General features: G+C 45.2%; 1 protein-coding gene and 2 long non-coding RNA genes across 4 annotated transcripts in view; 1 reads left to right on the top strand and 2 right to left on the bottom strand.

Moving 5' to 3' along the window:
• Positions 1-25,871, bottom strand: part of LOC144303314 (uncharacterized) — a 395,489-nt gene that overhangs the window by 171,429 nt on the left and 198,189 nt on the right. The gene's annotated exons all lie outside the window — the stretch shown is intronic.
• On the bottom strand, positions 9,990-13,264 carry LOC144302871 (uncharacterized). The gene is made up of 2 exons (XR_013369874.1): positions 10,621-13,264; positions 9,990-10,210 (listed from the first exon to the last, which is right to left on the bottom strand). It is a non-coding gene; the product is annotated as an uncharacterized LOC144302871 (long non-coding RNA).
• Positions 13,897-16,545, top strand: FOXB1 (forkhead box B1). Its single transcript, XM_077880419.1, has one exon. The coding sequence runs from the start codon at positions 14,118-14,120 to the stop codon at positions 15,093-15,095; it is 978 nt and encodes a 325-aa protein (XP_077736545.1). The 5' UTR covers positions 13,897-14,117; the 3' UTR covers positions 15,096-16,545.

A 25,871-nucleotide genomic window follows, 5' to 3' on the forward strand; every position in this document is an offset into this window, starting at 1 on the left:
TCAGGGTTATAAGATGGAGCCCCACTATGGGCTCCCTGCTGGGTGTGGAGCATGCTTAGGATTCTCTTTCCCTCTTCATCTGCCCTTCTTCTCCCTCCATTCCTGATTGCACCATGCTCTCTCTCTCTCTACTAAGAAAAAAGGACCAATTTGGTTCCTGCTATTGAGGAGAAGCAGAAAGAATAGGCAAGATTTTCAGCGTGAAAGCTGCTCTGAGTCTTATGACAATAGGAAAAGGATATTAATATGACCCCTTTAAAACTTAACTCAAACAGGCTTAAGGGAAAAGAAAAAGTATTAGTTTAGTTCACAAAAAGTCCAGGGCTCACATAGAGAGAGAGGGTTCTCTCTTCTCCTCCTCTTCCTTTTCTTCTTCTCTCTCTTTTACTTCCATGCCACAGACTCTGCTCTTGCTTTTGTCCCAGAAGCTCCTAGAGACAGTTCTTAACTGTCTCAAGGGAAAGCTCTTTCCCAGTAGCCCGCATAAAGTCCTGATTTGTCCATGCGTACAAGAGGATAACAGGTACTGAATTTATTTGAATTGGCAGTGATCTAAAATTATTTCCGACTGCTATAAGCCCATTGTTTTGAACTTCATTGGGCATATTACAATACAAAGAATGTCCATTTATAGACTGCTATAAATCAATCTATCCAAGGTATCTACCCAAGGCAATTAATCAGCATGTCACAAACATGATTAGCAAAATTTGTTAGGAAGGTTGTTGGCCTGTTCACCTTCTGGTCTAGCAGAACAGAGGCAATATATACGTATTTATATATATTGTGTACACAAGTACACTGTGCTTTGAAAGAAAACATATTTCCTTTTTCATTAAAACTTACTGTGTTGGACAATCATAAGATGTTTCTTAGAGTCTGGCCTCTGCAATATATTAAAGCCACTGGGAATAGAGATTTTCTCTTGCAAGCTGAAGTATCACAATGGCATTTTATAGCCTTGTTTGACAACATCAGTTTGGGTTTATCAAGTCTGGCTCATTTTGAAAATTATTTCACATGGAGTTTCACATTTTAAAGGGAGAATGAAGGGGGAGAGGAAGAACAATCCTTTAATAAGAAAAATTAAATTCAGCTAATTAGGAGAAAAATGTTTGTAATCCAGCTCTATACATTTAGCAAAAAATTAAAAAAAAAAAAAAAAGCAAACCAGCTGCAAAGCAATAAGGGACATCTATTTCAAATCCACACCACCAGCTGCTGCTTCAAGGGTCTGGTAAAACTAGCTCTTGTCTAACTCTACTTCTTTTATTTCTAGAGACATACAGGCTTTTTTGAACTTGGAGGGTGATTTTATAAAGAGTGCTGTTTTATTTACTCTCAATTAATCATGCTCGACTGTAAACAAAGTGTCTGTTTTAGTTCTGCTGACAATTATCCACTTGTCAGCATCTCCCTCAAGTACCTTCAGCATCTGGCTCCCGAAGAGAAACCTCTACATCAAAATGAATGTCTCAGTGAACTCTGGAATTCATCTGTTTCTTTAGCCCATAAGCACTCAGGATTCTACCTAACAAATGTCACGGAAGCACCTTGATGAAGATGTGTACCATCAAACCATAAAGGGTTTCTCAGGACTTCTTTCATTCTCCTATGTTTGCTTTGGCAAAAAGAAGAAAATGATTACAACTTGGGAATCTTGAAGGAGTTACTTTTACGAGGCACACGATGACAGCTCCAGAAGTGGCTGAGAAATCTGTCCCTCCATTAGTAACATTCCACTAGATCAACAGAACCAAACTGTGCTGTAATTGGTGGTAATTTATATGAGGAATGCATATGAGTTTTGCTGTGGTTTTACAAAGATTTTGAAGTAGCAAGACTTTATTCACTGCCCAAATAACTCTTTTATTTTGAAACACTTCTTTCATTTAAAACATGTAGAGAATATAGGATAAAGTCGCTGCCAACACCATTAATATTTCACTAACGACAAACTGTTGGAAAGGCAAAACAAATGTTACATTTGGTGATCTGTTGAGAGAGAAAACTACTAGTATGTCTCCTGGAACTTTCTTTGGAGAAGAGAGCCCAGAAATTTAAAATTTAAACTGAACATCCATGCTATATCCATTCTTTCATTCACAAGAAACTAGAGAAATCATATAAACCACTGAGGGTGGGGTGGGGGGAGGCGGTACTGGGGGCTCCGACAAACCAGTCCTCTGGGGGAACATATGGGTTATTTACCAAGATTTTACACCCACTTACACCCACTTCAAATCGCTTGGCATCACTCGCTCCAAGTTGGATTCCTGAGGAAAGAGTGGTGGCAAGCCAGGGAGGATGTAAACCAAGAGAAACCAGGCGCCCAGCACGCTCAGGCCAGGGTCCAGATCGATCGAAATGGCTCAGAGCCGACGTCAAATCCAGAAAAAGTAACCTCCTCAGCGAGGGAAACTGAGAACCAGTACTTGGAGACCTGCTCAGCCAGGGCCCCAGATCGCTTACGGAACCAGCTAAAGGGGCCCGTGCGGTGCAGGTGGGGGGGGGGGGTGGTGGTTAGGAAAGGGGTCGGCTTCTCTCCTTTCCAACAAAAGCTGATCAATCTAACCGCACGTAATTGATTTTAATGAGTAGAGGAGTTTCCTTCGCATTAACAACTGCCCCAGGTCATCAGTCTGCGCAGCGGCGACTCCCTATGCAGATCTCCACGTTTCTTTGCGGGCCAGCCTGTCGCGACCTGGGTGCCCAGAACGCCAACTGGCTTTTGGGCTCTAAAAGAGCAGGGGGGTGGGGGGGTTGAAGAACCGTGATCCTAGCCGGACTGCCGCCCCGCTTCACCTGGTAATTTATGCACAATTAATTGAGATATCTTTTATACTTGATGTGTTGCAAAATTAATGCCTAATTTATGTAATTAGTCAATTAACTCTAATTCTAGCATATGTTCCCAATGCCCAGAAGGTGTTCTGTTTCCCAGGTACTTATTTTGATGTCACGAAATGCAACTAATTAATTTTACATGCATATTAATTTGGGATCTCTTTAGCAGTTCCCTTTGTGCAAGTAATTTTAATATTTGTCTTTCTAACCTTTGGGGATAGGGTGGGGGAGGTGCAGGTAGGTGTGAGCGGCACGTGGACACCAACCTGGATGATGCCTGAGGTCGAGGGCAGGATGCTCAGGCAAAGCCTGGGGGAGGGGGGGAGCGGGGGCCTGGGTGCTGCACTCAGCAAGCCCTTGGAATGTTGCGGATGCTGACCCTACCAGGAGCATTTCGCTCACGCCTTTGGTAAACAGAGAGCCTCAGGGCCCGGAGGCGGAGGCTCCTAGGCGCGCTGACCGTAATGTCCCGGGCGCTGCAGCATCCCGGGTCAAATCTCTCCACGCCTAGTCAGCTGCACTCCCGCGAACGAGCGCCGCGAACGAGCGAGAGGCTTCCCTCCGCCCCCACCCCCCCCGACTCCCTGCAGGAAGAATTCAGATTTCCAGGTCGGTCCTTGGAGGCTGTTCGGCGGTCTCGGCCCTTGCATCCTGCTACCCGAGTTCGCGGAGCCAGAGCGCCTGCGCTTCCCGAAGCTGCAGGGCGGAGGGAGGGAGGAACCGCGCCTGCATCTCCGGCTTTTGCAAGCAGCCATCTGTCCTCTTCTGGCTGGGAGCGAAGACCAAGCAGGGCGAAAGTTTACTTTCCAAGTTATTGGGTGGCACATTAAAACTTTTATCCTTTTCGGACAAATTAATGAGCAATTTAATTAATAAAATCAGAGAGTAGTGTAAGTGCTATGATAATGAAGTTAAATGAGTGCACAGTAAAATATTCACTAATCCAGCGCATTGCCAAATACCCCCTTAATTCTGCTTAACACTAAAAGGGTTTTGAGCACCATAATGAGATTCCTCTGTCTGCTAATTAATTGACACGCTCCTGAATATTCATATGAGCTAGCACCAATACGTTCCTAATTGCACCGTGGAATAGATCTCAGAGGAAAGTAAATCGCCATAGACTTAATTAAAATAATGTATTCCAGATCCAGGACGGGAAAAGATGAGACATTTGCCTCCGAGCGCGCTAAGAAAGTGGCACCTGGTTGGAGGGGAGAGATATCAAACGTTGGTGCCCAGCCTGAAATAAGCGGCGTGGGACGCGCAGAAAGGACGTTCCGCTTCTGAAAACAGCAGCTACGCTGGGTCCAGACCCCGCGGCTCCGGAGGCCTTGGCTCCCAGGAGCACCCGTGCTGGGCCGCCCTCCGCGCGGTGGCCCGCCCGCAGGAGGGGGCTGATGGGGCAGAGGCTAGGGCCCTGACTCCGAGCCAGCGTCCACTCTTCCCCGCCTGCGGTCCCCCGGGCTGGTCCGAAATGCTGTTTGCAGAGGCGCGCGGTCGGGAAGTTCCCCGGGAAAACTTTTCCCAGGGGTGGTCCCAACTCTCCCAACCCAAATTGCGATCTTGGAGAAGTAACTGGCACTTCTAAGTTGAGGAGGGGCGATGGCTCCGGGGAGAACACCGGGATCCTGCGGCCGCTGTCCTCTCTCCCGGATCCGCTTCTACGTGGAGCGCCCCGGTCCCCAAGCCCGCGCCGCGGAGTTCCTGGGTGCATCCTCCCTTTCTTCGCGAACCCGGGGCGGGGGGCGGGGGTGGAGGGTGGGGGGGCTTATCCCGGCCGAGCATCCCTCCTCGGGTAGGAGGGGCAGCAGAATCGGGCTGCGGACTCTACATCTGGGCTTGACGGCAGACCCATTCTCACCAGAGTCACGCAAGTGAAATAAACTCTCATTCCTTGGAAAGGCGAGATTTCCAGCCCCCCCCCCTCCGCCCCCGCCCTCCTTCTTTTAGGGGAAAAAAAAAATCACCACAGGTTAGAAACTAAAAAGAGTTTATTTGAAGACATACAAATGCATATTTATTATACACATGTAGGCATTAACAATGTAAATTACACCGCCAGCAGTTGCTGGTTGTTTATTCATTAGATCTTTAGAAAATCTACATTGCCTCCAGTCAGCGGGATGATAATGTGAAATACACAAGCAGTTTACATAACCAACTTCGAAGCAGAGCTCCGCGCTCAGTGATTGGGAGTCATCAACAGGTCGCGGGGATCCGGACGCGAAACCCTAAGTAGCTAATAATTACCGAAGATCTGGGGCGCCAGCTCCCTCAGTCCTTTTGAAAAGGGGCGAAGGACGTGGGATGTGGGAACAGGGAAGGATCTGAATAGCTACGTATGGTTCACCTATTTTACCCTGTTTGTATGTATTTTTTTGGGGGTGGGGTTCTTTGTTTTTTGCAATTAAAGAAAAATAAGGAAGAAGAGGATGAACAGATGGAACCGAAAGATCAGTAGCCTCCCCAAACTCCGGGTAACCCGGTAACCCAGTCAAAGACTATGGATTCAAACTGTTTTGGGGAGAGTGTGTGAAGTGAGAGGTGAAAGGTTTTCTTTACTGCTGGTGGGGTAAGAAAAGGACGCCTACCTCAGTTAAGGAAAACTTTCTGCTCCACCAATCAAATCGCGATTGCCCCATAAACAAATGGTTATCACTCCAAAGAAAATCACCTGCTGGATCACCCTTTTGGGAATTAGTAAGTGCTCCGTAGTTCTGGATTTACCAAAAAAAAAAAAAAAAAAAAAAAAAGAGAGAGAGAGAGAGAGACGGAGAAGAACTTAAAGAAAAACTGCAGTGCAGATGTAATATTTACATGTATAAATATTTCTATAAAAATATATATTTCCAAAGTTCTTTTCCAATAAAAATATTAAATAAATGACAGAGAAGTGAAGACTTCTTGCTAGGGTCGCTGTTGTTGGGGGTAGGTAGTGAATAATGCCGACTGCAATTTCAAGTGCCAGTGTCTAAGAACTGCACCAATGCTATCTATGAATAGTCGACTTAATGATTTATCCACTCTCCTGAGCCACCCACTTACCACCGCCTACCACTACACAGCTAAGGTGTGTGGCTGATGGGGTGGGGGTGGGGATGTTTGAGTTTTCTGTTTCTTTCCTCCCTCCCTTTCTTTCTTCTTTCGAGTGGGCCGGCTGGGTACATAGGAAATGCACTGCCGATCCTGGACACTGCATTGCTGAGAAGGCAGCTAGTTTGCGGACCTAAAAATCTGGTGTCCATACTGCTGTGGAAATTAAAACCAGAGTTTCTGAAAGAAGAGATGAGGGTAGAGAGGGAGAGAAAAGAGGGAAAGAGAAAGCGAAATAGAGGATGCAGAGGAGGGTAGATCTATTTCTGGGGTGTCGGTAAGCCCTCGGGGCAATCTGGTTTCCCCTACATCTTGCAGTACACAGCTACCCGCCAAGAGTGAGCAAACGGAGTACCCGAAGTAGGGGCAGTGCTGAGGAAGAGGGTGTGCGGCTGGGGGTCGGCACCCCGCGCTGGACCCGCGAAGCAAAGCCCTTGTCCAGGTGAGACCCGCCTGAGCGGAAAGACCCGGCTGCCCGGGGGCCGCGAGCGTCTGCAGCGGTGCAAGCCCCGCCTCTTAGCCATTCCTAACTGGGGGAGGCCAGTAAGGGATCAGCCGCTTTCTTTCTTTTCTTTCTTTCTTTCTCAAACCCGCTTTGTGGGTGGCAGCTCAGCGGGGGATGCATGGAGACAAAAAACAAAAAGCCCAAACAGAGAGAGAGACGGAGAGAGAGAGGGAAAGGGGGAGAGAGAGAGAGAAAGAAAGAGAACAGAGAGACAGAACAGAGAAGGGGGGAGGATAGAGATAGAGACAGAGAAATCAAAAGTTTTAACCTTCCCCGGAACACAGAGAATTATTATTATCTAAAGGCTGTTGTAGTCTTCAGCGAAATCTGCTTCTGCCATTAAGAAAACACATACTGCACACATCCACAGGGTTAAGCTCTCCTCCTCGTCAGCCTGAACAAACAAAGCAGAAGCGCGGGGTTTTAAGGCTGGAGACCTACAGGTTATCTGGTTTCAAAACAAATTAACAGGAAAATGCACCAACAAATATTATGGATGCAAAATATTCTTCATTTCAGATATTTTGTAGTTCCCCCCCAGGATCGATTTCTCTCAAATTTATGAGTAAAGTGTATTTAGTCTCCTACACAGGATTCATATTCTACTGCAAACAAGATCTTATTTTTTTCTGGATAACGCATGCAAAGGAGGATAAAGTTTTCCTACTATTGGAAGCTTTAAAACACTTCACAAAGTTAAACATCGCCTTCGTGTTTCTGCTTTCCTAAAATTCCTCCCCCCAAAAAACAAACAAACAAAAAAAACATTTTAAGAATACCTAGCCAGAAATACTGGTGCCCCCCCCCCATATCTGAGCAAACAAGTAATTCCCGACAAAGAAAATTAATATGAAAAGTATAGGGTGATTTTTCTCCCCCTTCCCCCTTAAAAAAAAAAAAAAAGACCCTTTGCTCCACCCCGCTATTAAACAAAACACAATACCTTTTTCTGGGTGGTACTGCACAGAAGTTGATTCAGTTTTGACAATGTTGTTTAGCTATCATTTGCTATTTTGAATGAATGGGAGCAATCCCCCCTTTTACAACATTTGTTTCCTATTATGGAGAGGTGCAGCAGTTGAGGGCAGACATGTGAAAGTGGCTGTTTGATTCTCTTTTTCATCCCCCTGACCCTGCTTTTGTCCCTCCTCACCCTGGGAATGTCACGCCTCGCTACTTCACTTTGAGATGCTCGAGAAAGTGGCTTTGTTATTCCCTTTTAGACATACACGAAATTGTTCTCATTCCCCCCGCTGTAAAAGATACTTCACATCAGGACTCGGTTCACAAGTGCAATGCAATTTGGCTTAGTCCAACCTTTGTTCTGCTTGTACAAATGAGCGAACAGTGCACACATTATACAGTTGATCTACTGCTGTCTTAACCCCAGAGTTAGGGGCTGGGAGAAAAGCAAGTTAATCCCTTCAATACCAAGGTGGCTTTAGCAATATTTCCTCCAATAATAATAATAGATTTGAATTGCTTCTTCTATTTCACACAGTGCAGAGCAAAACTTATGGGGAGGGTTTAGCAGTAACAACAAAAATCCTTCCACCAACGTTTTGCAAATAACTTTCTAAACAAATACATTTGTAGGTTTGGTAATGCCCAATTTAAAGCTATGCAATTGTTTGTGCAAAGGAGGGATTGGATTTAGAAACTCTGGCTTTAAAGACTTAAAACCTCAGAGCAAGCAAAGACCAAATGGTATTTAGCAAACTGATTCCAAAGAGAAGGCATCGTGACCAGCAGGGCAAGAGTTGTTTTCACAGGCATTGAAATTGCCTGCTCACTCTGGGTGGGGGTTGGCACTTCTTGGGGATGGAGGTCAAGGAGGACCGGCACCTAATGCTGGCAACTGTTTGTTTTGTGCTTGAGGTGGAGGGAAAACTAAGCCTTCTATACTCTCCAAACTGCAGCTGCTACTTTGGAAATACTTCTAAAATGTGTGTGGTGTTGCCACTTCCTTTCTCCCAACCCCAAGGAAAACAGATTTTAATTCCAGGTGCCACCAGTCATAGCCAGAGGCCCTGCCCACAGCCAAGCGGTGGGGAATAAGGATGGGACACCTCTGAATTTGAGCCTCCCAGAGTGGATGGGAGTAAAGGGTGGGCAGGAGGTGGAGATTCTTGCCTTTCTTAGAACCCAAGCAAGAATGGCAGAAGGGAAAGAACTGATTTTAAGAAATGGACTCCTCATCAAAAGTTTATTTTCAACCTCCTTGTTATGAGTTAAGGTCTAAGCCTCCGGGAGCCAGTCACCAACCAATGTAATACATAGCTCCAAAGTTCCCTGGCTGACATCCTACTATTTGGAAAAATCCGTGTGTTCCTTTGGCTTCCTAGTGGGGGGGCGGCGAGTGCTGGGGGGGCAGGTAGAGGCCCTGATTAAGAACTAGGGAGGGTCCTTCCACTGCGGGTTGAGAGAGAGAGGGCAAGTCCTTCCACTCCTGGTTGGCACTGGAGCACAAAGTGTGTCCCCTCCTCCACCTCTTTTCCTTGGGCATTTTGATTTCCCATCAGATTCAGTGGATGTGGCCAGGCAGTGCTGGCTCAGACTCCCAGGGCAGTCATGGAAAAGTCATGGCCAGTAGGTTTCCCCACCGCACCTCCCAACTGGGTAAAGATCTCTTCCGCCCAAGAACCCGCAAGACCATGTCCCATGGCCCCAGCCAAGTCACCTCACTAAGTGGGTTCCCTCTGGGGAATCTAGAACACTAGGGCTGGGCTGGGCCAGGTGAAGGTGCTGGCGGTGGAAGCGCACAGATTCTAAGGACAGTCTCCAGGACACTCAGAACGACAATTTTTAAAAATTGACAGCTGACAGGCCGAGGGAGTTTGTTTTACCGCTGAATACCCCGGGAACAAAATCCTTTTGAAAGGAAAGCTAAGTCGTTTCACGCCACCAAAGTGCAGATTTGGTGAAGAATGACTGATGGGAGGGACAAAGCGGCGCGGTGAGTTAGCGCGGGTTCCCAGAGTGCGGAAAACTTGGGCAAACGCGGGAGGCGGCCTGGAAAGGTGGGGCGGGTGGGAGGAGGCCCTAAAACCTACCGTCCCTACTGCGCTCGCCAGAAGACTTTCCCCCACCTAGGGCATTTCCTAGCCCGTTTGGTAGAGAAAATGGAAAGGGGATGGATAGGGCAAGAGAAGTGAGGGCCAGGAGTGCGGTAAGAAAGGAGGAGAGAGAGACAGGGGTGGAGAACACAAGAAGGAGGGAACGACTCTTGAGGGAGAGTGGAGGAAGAGAAGAGCCAAACTAAGTTTAGCCCCCAAACGCTCCAGGCAGCCGGGAGTTCGCTTTCCAAGTCGGGAAGACGGGTATTGTTTTTGGCGCCTAGGAAACCTTCGGAAGCTGCCGGGTACTTTCCCTCCACCTCCCATCGGTGTTTGGTAAATATTAACAAACCAGGGCGCGTTACTCTCTGGAGTGTGGACAGAGGGGCTGGCCCGGCTCAGGATGGTTTTCCTCTCCTAGCGCCCCCGCTCCCTAACCCCAGCCCCACCGTTCACGCACACATACACCTGCTTGACAACAGAAGGAATCAAAATCAATATTGTATTTGTCACCCCTCTGTCTCCTTTTTACTCCCTCAGCAGCTCGGGTGCCACTGAAGCGAATTGTGGATTTATGGAGGGAAATTAGCATAAATTATTACGAAATCGGTAGCCGTGTGTGGTCCAGCTTGTGGGAAAAGAGGCTATTGCGAACTCTCCAAGCAGAAAGGTAGTCGGTGGTGGGCTCTGCGGAGGCGATGAATGGCTATTGCATGAAAGAGATTTCCATTTGGTTTGCACATGGGTATAATTGACTTATGTGTATTTTATACAGTTTTCCCAACAACTCCCTAAGCCTCAGAGTCGGATGTGCCCCCTCCCCAGAGTCTCTGTTTGCTTTGGGTTCTGTACAATAGACTCTGATGCACTTTTCAAGATTTCTGGAAAGTGCTCCTTCCCTCCTCTTCTTCATAATACCAGTCTTAAAACGCTGTAAATGGCATGCAAATCCCCTCCCCCTTCTCCCAGGCTCTTCAGTAGGATCTGAAATAGAATTTTGTACTAAAGTACCTATTTTAAATGTGCATCTCACAGCTCCTCACCCTACCCAAGACAAACTTGTGCTATTAGGTTCGATTTCCTTAATTAACCCTGGGAATGAGCAATATGCCTCACCTCCCATCCTCACCCTAGCCAAACTTTGAAGATTCCTTGGACACGAATTCCTACTTGTATCCTCACATGTCTCAGACTTGATGGTGACAACTTTCCCTGGGGAGATGGACAAAGATTTATTTCAACTTAGATTTTTTTTTAACCCAAATGCTTCCACTCTTAGAATTTAGTTAATCTTCTGTTTACTCCAAGCAATGATTTCGACAGCCATACAAAGGCCCTTTGCAAGGCAACAAAATGCCAGTTGTTAAAACAAGAAAACATTTCTCTCTCTCCCCATCCCCCACCCTTAAAAAGAGTGCGCACACACCCCGTAGAAAAGAATCCTCCTGGCTGTCACTGGGGGAACAGAGATCTTTCTCTCCTTTCGTGACATATCCCAAATCTGACCGCTCTTAATATTTTATTTATGTTTCTATATATCAGTATGCACACTTTTGCTGAGAAGACCCTAAACAATCCTTGGGGGCTTCAATGCTGATACCTTTCCTTCCTGGGAGCACTCCTGCCTCTGCCACAGGAGCACCCTCAGTTTTGTACCTCCGAGGCCAGTTGCCTTCTGAAGCAGGAAAGCTGTGAACCAATGCCTTTTCATCTGGAAAACACAAGCCCTTGCTACTACTATTTTTCATCAGGGGTCCCTTAGGCTCCAGGTCTCCCCAATTCCTTCCATCCCTGGACTCCCAAGCCGAACTGGGCTGCCCCCAAATAACACCCCAAAACGCCGAACCTCGTTAGCTAAAGCACGCACAGCTCAGGCAAGTACTGCTGCCCCCGGCCAAAGCTCGGCAGAGGTACCACCTGAATCCAACTGGTTTATCTGCAGAGGGTTTATCTGCCCTTCTCAAGCCATGCCCCCAGAGACAGGTCAGCGATCCGCCTCCACCCCTCGAACCCACCTCCTCCTCCTGGTTATTTTTTTCCGAATTAAGAAGGTGACATTATTCTTTTCTTCAAGCACTTCTGTTAATATTGAAAAACGTGTGCTTGCATCTCAAGCGAGGCAGCCCAGACGCGAGAGCCATTTCAATATTAATGAAATTGTTTAATCTCCTAAATTCATCGTGTTTAAGTTACGTTTTGGTGAGTTATTGACCACCTCCGAAACTGTGGTTAACAGAGGGGTGTGTGTGTGTGTGCACGTGTGCTGAAAGATTTTTATGCTAACTCTAAACAGCTCTACTAACAATGCTCTACTATCACTAAAAGTGTCCAAACTTCACACCCAGAACTCTCCCACCACCGCCACTACCATCACCTCCTCCTCCTGAAGAAAAAACAAAAAAAGTTCTTACATTTCCGGATTGAAGATGATTCAGTGTGGGCTGTAGAGATTGAGTTATTAACAATGAGGTAAAAGGAATTTCTTTTAGAAACCATAAAGGTCAGAGAATGTGCAGAAATCAGTGGGAACTCCTAGTGTCTATTCCAGCGTGAGTGTTCACTGGCAGGGTCGACTCACTATTTCATAGCAATATGATGATGATGATGATGCCGCCGCCGCCTCCGCCACCGTTGCCGCTGCCACCGCCTCCCACGACGACGACGATGATAATAATAATGATAATAAGAATAATTCATTGAATCTCCGGAGACTAATCCGAACCAAAGGGAGCCTACTGCTGGCACCAGGCAGGGGGACCCTAGGCACATCCCCACTCTCTCCTTTCTCCCTCAAAGGAAAACACTTCGGTTCTTCCGAGTCTAGAAGGTGCTGCTGTTTTAGTGGGTCTGTAGGCAGCGTTTGATGGGCTCTCTAAACCCTAACTATGTTCTTTCTATTGTGGTGGTGGTGGTGGTGGTGGTGGTGGTGGTGGTGGTGGTGGTGGTGATGGAGGGAGTGATAGAGAAGGGGAGAAAGTTCCGGCTGTAAAATGCAAACTTCCATGCAATGCCTAACTCCTAAAGTTTCAAACCACCTGGGGTAAGCATGAGACCCTGCCATTTATCTGGTGATAAAGTGTGTCAAACAAACTCAGGCCCTCCCCCAGATCCACACACTGTCTGCCCCAACAACCCCAGAGCCTTCATCCTGTGTCTAATTAAATTCCTAGAGGACTTTTAGAGTGAAGACCCTGCCTATTCGCTCAGAGAGACTTTTTTTCCCTTTAATTTGGCCAATACGTTTAGAAAATGGGCTTTTTACAAGTGGCTGTCCGATTATATTTTTGTAAGTATTTTTTAGACCCCATCACGTAAAGGATACACACCTACTGTGTAAAGCTATGGCAGCGGCCTAGGAAGGTCAAATCAAACTTTGACCTGCCTCTTGGAGGGCTAGGGGGAAGGGTGTATTTTCATTATAATAACCCATGCAACCAGCCCTGTATTGCCAAGCGCAGGAAAAGGGTCTGCTTCAGGGGCAAGCCGTGCCTTAAGTTAGCTAACAATACAAACCCGATACAATGCAGAGGAAACAGAATACCCCAGCCAAGCAATTTCCATGTCAAACATCATCTGCGCGGCAGCTCGGTCTGTGAACGTGAGTGGTCGCCTGAATCCCTGCTCCGCGGCCGCCACCTCCTCATACCTCCACACCGCGCACCCCGGCCGGCGTCCCGCTCACCACCGGTGGCCGAGGCTCTTCCCCCTCGCCCAGGCTTGAGCTGGAAGTGATTCCTATTGGCCAAGGTGTCCATGTAAATAGGTGTGAAAGAAACCAGAGCTGGCCAGGCTCTCCCCTCTCGCTCAGTCCCCTCCCTCTGCAGCCCCCGCTCCCCCTCCTCTTCCTCCTCCTCCCAAGGCGATTGTCATATGATAGCTAAGAAGTGGCACATTAATGAAGCGCCGCTACAGGGGTCTTTTCTGCTCCTGTCACCGCTTAAAACTATCAGATGGTTCGAGGGAGGACATGGAGGCAGCCACCTAGCTCAGCGGAGCCGCGGAGCCCACAGCAGCGCCCTCCGGAGCCCCGAGGCCGCCGCTGCTGCCGTCTGCGCCCGGACTCCGCAGCCGAGCGCGGCCGCCCGGGGATCTCACGGCCAGGAGCGCGGCGGACTGGTCGGCTCCCGGCGCTGCGGGGCTGAGCTGGGAGGCTCAAGACGAGCGGAGCCCCGGCGAGACCGGACGCGGCAACGCGCACTGGGAGGGACCCGAGGGTGCCGTGCCATCCCGGATGCGGACGCACAACTTGGAGCAACTTTAAGGTGAGCTCTCTAGTGGCACCCCTGCCCCAGCCCCGCGCCAGGTCCCCCTGACTTCCATGCTTCCCTCGCGCCGCGTACCGGCTTCCCTTCCCGCGCCCCCGTGGCCGCACCCAACTCTACGCTCAAAGTTGCCAGCGAGGAGCGCGGGCGCGGGCGCGGGCTGACCCCGCGCTGCAGCCCCTGCCCACCACGTCTGGTCTGGGCTCGGCCTGGCTGACCTCGCGGTGTCTGTCTGTGCATCCATGCCCTCTCCTTCCCATTATCCACCGCCCCCCCCCCCCCAACCCCTGTGCAGATCCTAGCCGCCGCCGGCCCGCGCGGACCCAGAGCGAGAAGGGGGCAAACAAGAAGATGCCTCGGCCCGGCCGCAACACGTACAGCGACCAAAAGCCGCCCTACTCGTATATCTCGCTGACCGCCATGGCCATCCAGAGCTCGCCCGAGAAGATGCTGCCGCTGAGCGAGATCTACAAGTTCATCATGGACCGCTTCCCCTACTACCGGGAGAACACGCAGCGCTGGCAAAACAGCCTGCGCCACAACCTCTCCTTCAACGACTGCTTCATCAAGATCCCGCGGCGGCCAGACCAGCCCGGCAAGGGCAGCTTCTGGGCGCTGCATCCCAGCTGCGGGGACATGTTCGAGAACGGCAGCTTCCTGCGGCGCCGCAAGCGCTTCAAGGTGCTCAAGTCCGACCACCTGGCGCCCAGCAAGCCCGCCGACGCCGCGCAGTACCTGCAGCAGCAGGCCAAGCTGCGCCTCAGCGCGCTTGCGGCCTCCGGCACGCACCTGCCACAGATGCCCGCCGCCGCCTACAATCTGGGCGGCGTGGCGCAGCCCTCGGGCTTCAAGCACCCCTTTGCCATCGAGAATATCATCGCTCGCGAGTACAAGATGCCCGGGGGGCTGGCCTTCTCCGCCATGCAGCCCGTGCCCGCCGCCTACCCGCTCCCCAACCAGTTGACTACCATGAGCAGCTCGCTGGGTACTGGCTGGCCGCACGTGTACGGTTCCGCGGGCATGATCGATTCGGCCACCCCTATCTCCATGGCTAGTGGCGATTACAGCGCCTACGGCGTGCCCCTGAAGCCGCTGTGCCACGCAGCAGGCCAGACGCTGCCCGCAATCCCTGTGCCCATCAAGCCCACACCGGCCGCAGTGCCCGCCCTGCCCGCGTTGCCTGCGCCCATCCCCACCTTGCTCTCGAACTCGCCGCCCTCGCTCAGCCCCACGTCCTCGCAAACAGCCACCAGCCAAAGCAGCCCCGCCACTCCCAGTGAAACGCTCACCAGCCCGGCCTCCGCCTTGCACTCGGTGGCGGTGCACTGACCCGCAGCAGCCGGAGCCCCCTCTTGTTCCCCTCCCCGCCAGCTTCCTCGCCTTCCCCGCTTCCCAGTCCTGCCCTTCCCCACCTAGGACCGCCGCCCTAACTTGTCCATTTCACCTGCGGCCAACCCTCTCTCCCCCCGCCACGAGAACTCTGTTTGGACCCAGGAGACAAAACACAAACTTGCAGATGGCCTGGAGGCGCGTGGGAGCTGCCCTCGCCTCCACAAGAGGGGCAGACAGGGGGCACCTGAGACCAGCCCTCCGATCCCCGGGGCCCCCCGACACCCCCCTCCCATTTAAGAGGCAGGGGACTGGGGAAATCCTGCCTCCCGCCTGCGCGGAGAGGAGCGCGTCTTCCCTCGGCTGGGATCGGCGGGTCCCCGGACTCCGCGCAGTGAGTTCCACGACAAGAGAACCCGTCTCAGAGGTTTCCTCGAGCAGATCTTCCCTGAGGGCTGCAGCCGCACGGCGGAGGGCCGGATCTCCTTTACGCCTTGGAAATCTGCCGGGAAAAGGGACCACTAATCTTCCTACCCCGCTCGCCTCCGCCCATCCGGCAGGGGCTGGGCGGACCACAGCTTCCCGGAGCAGCGGCCCTGCCTCCCCAGCTTCTGCGGAGTTTTGTTTTGGGTTTTGTTTCCTGCCAGAGGCTCCAGGCACTGGGAGCTAGGGGAGAGGCTGCCAAACTGAGAAGGGGACGCTCGTCCTCAACACGAGCAAAACAAAACTAAAAGTAACCTTGCAGTATTGTTTACAAAGGCGCCCGGTAAAATGTAAACAGTGAACTTGAATCTGTATTGCTTGGCGGGCGAGCGGGCAAAGCCCACTTTACAAGTACCTGTTGTAATGTGAATGTTTACTCTTCATTTCTGGCCAGGTTTAGGGGAGGGATGGGGGGATGGGAAAGTTAATTGGGATGTTAACTTTCCGACTACTTAGAGACCTTTTAGCTATTTATTTTATTGTTGGAAGGAAAGAAAAAAAAAGAAAATGAAAATGAAATTAGCCCAAACTAAGAAAGCATCAAGGGCAACCCGAGAACTTAGATAGCTGACTGGTAACGTGAAGGAGATGTCACCGGATAGGTCTCCCATGGACAAGTCTTTCTGTTTGCCACAAGAACTTTCCCAAGAAGCTAAAGGGCTGCAAAGAGATGTAAATGCTTGTGAATAGGAATGATTATACACTGTGTAAAATGCACTTTTGTTTGCTATATTCCTTTAGAGTCTTAGGTAATTTGCTGGAAAACGAACTGTTGTTCTGGTGTGACCTGCTTAAGTTAAAAAAAAAAAAAGTTGTAGTGTCATCAGGGCTGTAAAATTTTTACCTTTCATTTTTCTCCTTCTGTTCAAAATTAGCATGGCATTTTAAATATTGATGTTCTTGTTCCCAGCATGCCTGTTTTAAGACAAAGAATTTTAAAAAGGTGTCTACATTAAATTATGAATCTAGTCCAAATAATATTTTCTCATTAAAATATGTAAATCCAAATTTTAGTTTTGTGTGTTTTTGAAGAGTTGCTGCAAACAGTATCTTTACAAAAGATAGATGTAGTACTTCTCTAATATGCTTTTTATAATATGTTGTCTGAATAGTTTGTCTTTTTAATATTTCTAAAATAGTCACATCTCCTCTTACGCACTTACAGATTGGGGAAGAAATTATTCAAATGGACTCCTGAATCAGAGGGAAAGAGGAAACTATTTCTAGAATAGATCAGACGCTGAAAAACTGTCACTAGAAAAATGAAATACTCTCTATGTATTTTTGTCTATCTGAAAAGTTACATTTTACAAAATATACTGAATGTAAGGCTTATGTAGAAACCAGGTAGAGGCTATATGGAGACACAAAAAGTAAAAACAGACTTGTTTATTCAGTGCTCATATTCTGATGCACCTTATTTTAGAATATTCATTTCCTTGTTCCTTTAAATTACTTCAGTTGTGGAAATTTTCCTTTTCAGGAGTTACCTAGAAGTTCACCTTGCATGTCAAGAAACCTGTTCACTTTGAATAGAACAGATTTCTTTTCACTCCTTCATGTAGGAAAATAATGCTGGATGAATTTATTTTAGGCAAGAAAATGAAGTTAATTTAAATGCTTAACTCTAAGTATTTGCTTTTCTTCAGATTTTTGGAGAGAATTACAATTTGCCAGGAATTTATGGCATAAGGCCAACTGAAACTTTACTGAAGGGGTCATGATATTTCCAGAGTGAGGTGTGTGTTCAACTAATGAAGTTACAAGACAAAGAAAAACTTAAATGGTGATTAACACTTTACTGTGTAATATGATTAAACAAAGACCTTTGCGCAGTACAGAGAAACCCACACAAAAATCGTGATCACTATAACTCCATAAGGAGACTCCTTAGCACCTGCGACCCTTACATATTTAGAGGGTTATCTGGAAAAAAAATTAGGATTAATGCAAAGGGTAATTAATCCTGTTGTGAGCATTTTTTAAAAGGAAGGATCCCACACACAGCCCAAAAAAAAAAAAAGTGGAAAATAAATGAATCATTGGACTGATTAAAATGCATGAAGCTACTAAAGCTCGTCAGACAGGGGACAACTAAACTCATTCATCAAGCCCAATTCACAATTATATCAACAAGATCAGCAAAAGAAAGCCTGGAAAACTTATCCACCCTGAGCTATGAAACTCTTGAAACTTTGTTCTCAACAAGAAATCATCTATATTAAAAGAAATTAAATACATTGTCATTACTTCCTGCGAAATAAAATTAAAGCCATTTCTGGAATATTCTAATCTCATTGAATTTACTAACACTGAATTCAAACTGGGAATGAAGGAAACATAAAGGGCTAACACGAGCCTTAAAAATTGTATAAATTACCAGCTTAGATAATCAGGTAAAATATTTGTCCTATAATAGGCAGTAGAATGCATATGTATAAATATACACATACATACATTTAATAAATGTGGGTAAGTAAGATGCAGATCCTATTTCTGATTTTTAGCAAAGGAGTGATTTTCAACTCACTATCTGAAAATGTTCTTTTCAGCTAGTAAGCTCGTCATGGTATACTGCAAAGAATGAAATAACTTGGGCATTGTGAGCCCTCTTTTCACAACTGCAGACATCTTTTCTCAGACAAAGTTGAATGAGTAAAGTAAAAAATCCACTGATGATATTTTGACCTTGATCAGAAATCCAAAGGCAATCCCAAACAACCGTCTCCACCCTGCTCCATCCCCAGCTTTGAGACTTGCGCCCTGTTTAGCTGAAGTGCCCCCACAAACAAGGAAGTTTATAACTATGATACCTTCAATGGCTCTCTTTGTCATGTTAAATCTTTTCACCTGGCTCAAGTCCAAAGTCAATACACACAGCTTTAAAATAAAACTGGAAGAGACAACATTATGCAGTGAGATATATATTGGGGTCTTATCCAGAAGACCGAGTTAACGTCTATTTTCTATTTTGCAAACGTGGGCCTTTTTTTAAATTAGGCTTTTGATTTGGAAACTTGGCTGTCCTGTTACTTTTGGTTTTTAACATGATTCTGTACTCAATTGTGTTTTTAAATGGCTTTCTCTGTGATTGGGGAAATGCTTGCACAATGGATGAATTTTGTACACTTTCTCAAGAGAGAAGCTGCAGAAGTTCTCACTGTTGCTGTTGCCTGAGTGGGGATTTTGAGAAGCCTGGAGACTAACAGGAGCAATGCTAGTAAACGATCCTTAGAATGGTTCAAATATTATACCAGTGAGTTTAATTCCTTTAAAACAGACAAGAGCGTTAGCGTATTGGAAGCATAAATCTGGCCAGGTACTCGAGTGGGGTGAAGTTGAAGGGTGGGTGGGAGGAAGAAGCCAATGGAGCACCGAAAACAGGTTTTACTTGAGTGTATGCATGGTTGGGGTGGGGGCATGGTTTATACATTTATCAATAGAAACTCTCTTTTTTAAAGGTATCCATTTAAGAAATGAAATGGACCAGGATCTGTTCTCAAATTCTTAATATAAATGTCAATTAATTTTTTCCCCTGAAGCCACATATGCACTGAGACACTCAAACAAAAACAAAACAAAAACAACCCAACTCACCGGCTGTGAAGCCTCAAAGGGGATGCATTTGTTTCGTTTAAACTAACAACAAATTATCTAATTAATATGTTTCAATTACAGCATGAAAGGCACAGCCCCTGGACCGCCCGCCGTGGGGGCACAATAGCCCCAGAGCCCACTCTAGGAATTTACAATAACTTCACATCTGTTTCTTTATTTTCCACTTTTTGAGTCTAAAACTCCTCTCAAGATCACTTCAAACCACAGCCTGAGTTATGAAATATGTCCCAGTGTTAAAGGGGGATGAAACTTTGCCCACGGATGCTTCATTTGCAAGCAAAAAAGTGAAAGCCCATTGAAGAGCATTAAACAAATATATTAGAATTCTGTCACTTTATGCAATTGAGTAGATCAAATGAAGGGTCCCGGCCACTTCATTCACTCTCATTCACTCGAATAGAAAATGCAAAGAATAGCAACCCGAGACTGGGCCACCGATGTAGATTTAGCTCCTTTTTACTGGGAGACAAAAAGGCTGAATTTTCACAAACACATTGCTGACTCGGGGACTAGGAAACCGGCACTGGAACCCCTTTGGAATTTAAATTCATTTTATCTTCCTCTCTCTTTGCGGGGATCTGTTTGCACTACAGTGCAAGATGCAGCAGGCATCCTCTGGCTTCTGAAAAAATGGGGGAGGGGAAGAAAGTGAGTGGGGGTGGCAATGTGGGCCTCAGGATTCCCAAGAAGCTCTTTGGTGGTCAACTAACACTCAGGTCTGAGGTAACTCTTTAAATAAATCTTTATTTACATCAATATAAGCATTATTATATCACATACATCTCCCAAGTCTCCTACTTCCTTGCTTGGCATGGATTACATAAAACTGCTTGTTTTCAAAGACTAGAATTGCATCTGGGTCAACTATTTATTTCCTTCCTTCCTTCCTTCCTTCCTTCCTTCCTTCCTTCCTTCCTTCCTTCCTTCCTTCCTTCCTTCTTTCAACTAATATCTGGTCAGTGATGTCACGACAGATTTGAAAGCAGAGCTGTCAACCTCACCTGGTCAATTCTCTGTCACTGTTTTTCACTCTCTCCCCCCTCCTCCTTCTGAAACTACTCTATCTGAACACCATGATGGTAAACTTGTGTAAAAATCAAGAAAAGAGATACTCTTTGGTTAGAATTTCCAAGTCAGAATCCTCCTACATTTTCCTTTCCCATTCTCGGATAAAAAACAAAAACAGTAAGACAATAAAACAACCCCGGCCCCCAAATCGAGCTACATGTGTCGTGGTAATTGAGATAATCTTGTGGCAATACTTCTATCCTGTATGTTCTATGACTGACATTTTTGTTCTGGTCAACTTTATAGACTTTTACATGTCAACATCTTAGAAAGCTTACAGTGACTGTTAAAAGCTGCTTCCAGAAGCAAAGCAGGGCACAGAAAAGAAGCAGACCTCTCAGCTTTCAAGGTGTGATTACAGAGGAATGAACCAGTTTTTCTCAAATTTGAAGTCTAAATGAGATCTGACCTGAAGGAGAAATTATTTGGAGGGTTTTCTATGCATTTCAAAATTTTACCTGGTACTTATCCCAGGAACATCAAAACCTTGAACACTTTTCAATTTAGCTTCTAGATCTGTAAGGTCAAATTTAAGTGATTCTTCATTTAATTTGTGGCATTGGTATGTGGAACTGGGGATGGAAGGTGGCTCAGACCTACAGATATAAAAAAGATACTGAAGAAATAGTTGTTTTATAACCATAAGCTAACAAACTCACTGGAACTAATAGTAAAGTAATCAGAAATTATCCGTGAAAAATTGTAGCTGGCTAAATAAAACTTTCCTTGGAAGATGTTCTTGATAGAAAATTTCAAGAATATATGGACAAAGGGTTCTTCTTTGCAGGCAGCCTCCTTTTGCCAGTGTCTGCAAATAACTGATGTCAAATCAGTTGCAAGCTTTTGAAGGAACAAACTGGGAGCATTAATTAGAGCAGATTAAGCTCACAGATAAAAAGCATTCTTTAAGTATCTGTTGTTTAGAGGCACTGTGGTTCTGATTCATGCTTTGCAGTCTGTATATTTTTATTTACTCAGTTAATTTCTTCCCCAGAGTGCTCCCTGTTGACTGGGTTACTAAGGTATACAGTATAGAAAGAGTTGTTGGTTTGCAGAAATAAATGTTTTCAAATTCTGCTTTTGCTATAGAGTTCTCTCCCCTCCTTCCTGAAATACAATGTATTGGTCTGATGATTTCAACACAGCAACATAGAGAGAAACTGTTCAATAAAGGATCTGAATTTTGTGCCACTTAGAGGAAGCTTAGTATTTATTAAGTAGTATCTAGAGCATTTTGCATTAATTAGAGCAGCTCCTTGGAGAGACATTACAGCCAAGAATGGTTTCACACAACAGGAAAACTCTGAGCATCTGAACTCCCCCACTAGACCTGCTACAGTGAAACACAGAGCAGCAAATGTCTGGCTCACTTGGAAATACCAACACATATTTTATTTATTTACCTACGTTTGATAGACTGAAATCCTATATCTAAAACAATAAAAACGATCATTGGAAAGTTCCTCATCACCCTGGGTACCATGATATTTATGTCAACTACAAAAACAACAACAAACGTGACATAATGGTCTGTCTCAAGATACCTAGCATGATTTCATACTGAAGAAAAACTGATGAATGACTACCCAACCCTCCCATGTTCCATGTAATAGACTGAATCGAACATTTCTGTGACTGCCTGGAAGATACTAACAGTTCTCATCCTTGTGGTGAGTGTTGGTGGATAGGGAGAGGGCACGCAGAACAGGCAAGGATGAAATTTTATGACTATCAGATTAGTCCAGATCGTGTATATGCAATGCTTCCTGTTCCTGACACAAAACAATTAACTGAATGAATAGGAGTTCTGAAAATAGTCCCGTTAGTTTAGCTTAGGTAAAAAACCTATGCCTTTGTTCTAGGCGTCAGTAAATGAGAGTATTGACTATAGCTTCAGCTGTGATACTCAGGTTGTACAATTAAAACATGTGAAATGCATTTAAATTTACTTGTGGCTTTAATAAAGGAACCCTTTCCATAAAACAAGAAAATGAAAATGATTAACTTTGACACAGAAATATAAACAGCAATTTGATTAATTATATTGCTAATTATTCTTTGCTGTGTAGCCAAACATTATCCAATTCTTAAAATGACAGATGCTGAATAAATCATATAAAATAATTACTTGGAATTTCACTGCAGTGAGAAATGGTGGAGTTTATGGAGAGATTTTTATGCATTTCTAAATATATAATTGGTTTGGTTCTGTTCTATTCCATTTAGAAACCTACTTTTTACTGTAAAAATACAACTATATTAATGTTTTTTCCTGTATTTTTCTGATGCTATTTTAAAATAATTTCTCCTTTCAATATTTTCTGTAATTATGAGTAGACTAATTTGTATATCTTTCTTTTCCCCAACATTATATCATAAGCATTTACCATGTTTTCACAACATAATTTTCACAAACATCCATGTTAATATTTGTATAGTATACCAGTGGAATGAAAGACTAAATGCCTAAATGGGGCATTCTGAATGTTTTTAGGTTTCGTTTGTTTGCTTTTGCCAATACAAAGATTGTTGTGGTGAACATCTTTCACAACTAATGAAGCACTATTTCCCATGATGTAAAATACATTTGTGCTATTATATGGACTTCCAAAACAGCTCCCTTACAAATTCAATAATATAATTTAACTTAGGATTTCAGCTTTATTATTGGCCCCATCCCTATTTGTTCTCTATCTGGAACCCCGAGCAATATTGACTCAACTTGGAATCAAAAGACACTGAATGTTAAGAGTTGGAAGGTCCTGAGAAATTCCAGGTAAGCCAATTCTTTTATCTCACTCATTTGGTGAGTAAGTGTAATCTTACTCACTCATTTGGTGAATCCCACTGATACATTTCTTTTATCTACATCCAAATAATTTAACAGTACCAAAGTCAGGTTCTGAAAATAAAACAGAAGTTCAGTCTTAAATGCCAAATGCCACTGAAAATCAGAAATCAAGAAAGTACTGAAATTGTCAAAATGAAGACTTATCTGATAATGTAGGCTCGCATCATTTTAAGGCAGTTTACACAGCCTAACAAGCTGCCAACTTTTTAAGTGGGGGCGCTGGGTAGTTTGTGTAACAAGAGGGAAGGGTCATTGCTAAGTCCCAGGTCTAAAGATCAAGAAAGCTACCACCATCAATATGAATCATTTCTTAACTTCTTGATACTGTCCCTAAAACCGAGAGCAAATAGTCTTCCAGACTTCCACAAGTCTAGAGGGTCCAGGTCCACAGCAGGTGTGAATATGTAATTTCTTAGTTGCTTTGACATGGCCAATTCTCAAGATGGGAGATAGCACGAGTGGGCCAGGGAAGGGGGTCGGGGGGAATAGCAAAGAAGGGCAAAGAATCAGAGCCTCAGAATTTGTTTCCTTATTTTGGCATTTCATTTTGCCCATTCTTATATAATATTTTCATGTCTGATTTCCCCACTCTAGGTTCTTGGGATCTTAATTATTTTTAACAAATTTGTTTTTAACTGTGTCAGACATGATACAGGTGCTGAACAGGTACTTGTCAATGGAACAACATCCAGGTAGCCTGGAGCAGACTCAGAAAGAAGAATAAATGAAACTCGTGGTTACACCTGAAATCACTCTCCTGAATTGGAATAAGCGTCTTTTGATGGGGGGGAAAATCTTGGAACCAAAGGAATTTGTTCACAATTACTTTTCCATAGTCTCTCAACCATCATTCCCAGAGCTGATCAATCCTACCCTGTTTAACTCACTTGACACAAAGAGGAGAGATACAGGAAGAGAAAAAAAGGAAGGCAGAGAGAAAGCAGACAAACTGGATGAAAATCTGATGTCTTTGTTAGCATGGTTCTTTAAACAGGTCCCCCAGGACATCTTAACACATGTCCTTTTAATTCAGTTCAAGCCAATTCAACTCAGTCTGATTAAATCCAATTACTAAGCATCACCTGCATAAACAAGATCTTGCAAGAAAATATTTTGGTCAGAAGATCTGAGTTTGAGTCCTAGTTTTATCACTTTTTACCTAAATGGTCCTGAGCAATCTCCTTAACTCTCAGTTAACTGTCTCTTGTGGAGAATAAGGGTTCACTCAAAGGCTTGTCTCAATGATCAAGTGGAGCAAAGTAGATGAAAGTGCTGTGAAGTGTCATGTAAACTTAAGTTACCATTACTGTCTGATAGAAAAATAGTAAAATAAAAATAGCTATCAGAAATTGTCCTGCCTGAGAGGAATTTAACCTTAAGCTCTTCAGGATAGATTGCAGACTCGTAGAGGGAAGGTCTATTTTTCATGCTATTTTTTAAGCCTCACATTTCCACTGTCTGCCCTTCTGTTCCCAAACCTCTGAAGTAACCTGGCAGTGAAAATGGGGTGCGATAGCAAGGGAAACTGTGGCCACTGTTTTGTATATTCTCCCAAAGTGGGCCTTTTCATAGATTTATTTATTTATTTTTAAAGATTTTATTTATTCATAAGAGAGAGAGAGAGAGAGAGGCGCAGAGACACAATCAGAGGGAGAAGCAGGCTCCATGCAGGAAGCCCGACACGGGACTTAATCCGGAGACTTCAGGATCACGCCCTGGGCCGAAGGCAGGTGCCAAACTGCTGAGCCACCCGGGGATCCCCCTTTTCATAGATTTAAAGATATGATGTGGACAAACTGTTAAGACTGTTAAAAGGACAGGAAACAGTTTGACACCCAGGTACATAAAGATGACAAGTGTAAAAATCAGTGCACTTTTAGTTTTCTTTTCCCCATCAACCAATGGCTTGTACTACTTCCCTGACACTTTAAGAATTTAATTAATGCTTATGTAGCATTTACCATATGCCAGGTACTATTCTAAGTTCTTTACAAATATTAACTCATTTAACCCTAATAACAGCCTTATGTGACAGATGCTTTTTATGATGTGTATTTTACAGATGGGAATATTGAGGCACTGGGCATTTAACTAATTTGCCCAAGGTTACCCAGCTAGTAATGGTGTCAAAGTCCAATGGACTTTCAGTAAAATCTGGTTTAATATCAAGATACTTTTGTTATTGATGATAGCAGCTCACATGATTTCTTAAACTCAAGGGCTCGATTAAGCTCATTAAGGTGTGCAGAGGGAGAAGGAGGGTCACCCTCTGCCAGCTTTAAACCAACTGTCTCAGACACAAAATGATTTTTGCAGCTGCTAATTATTCTTTTGTCACTTCTCTTACCCTCCCCAGCTTTGCTGTGAGTTACCAGTCACTAAATTGCATTATCTTCATAAACTATCTTCTATTTAATTTATGTGGCTAGGGATAGGGGGAGAAGTAATACCTCAACAAAACTAGAAATACCTGTCAATGCTAGTTCACAGCAATATCTGATCTCTGATCTTAGATCATATACCAAAAAAGTCACCATGGAACACCATTCCCCTAGGAAAAAAAATGGATCTTAAAGTGTATTCAACCAAACTGGATCCATGTACGATTAACTCAAATCCTTTGGGAATGAGCCAATATGAAATCTAGGCAGAGACGTGCTTTAGTAGTTAGAAGAAAATTACTGACCTGTGTGTATTTTTCTTTCCTTACAGTCTATGTCAGCTGGCAAAAAAAGTCAGAAGGCGAAAGAAGTACC

This window comes from Canis aureus, chromosome 32 (assembly GCF_053574225.1).
Source record: "Canis aureus isolate CA01 chromosome 32, VMU_Caureus_v.1.0, whole genome shotgun sequence".
NCBI classification, from domain to species: domain Eukaryota; kingdom Metazoa; phylum Chordata; class Mammalia; order Carnivora; family Canidae; genus Canis; species Canis aureus.

What these genes read in the sequence shown, in the direction of transcription:
- FOXB1 (XM_077880419.1), top strand. Translation starts at nt 14,118, where the DNA reads ATGCCTCGGCCCGGCCGCAACACGTACAGCGACCAAAAGCCGCCCTAC.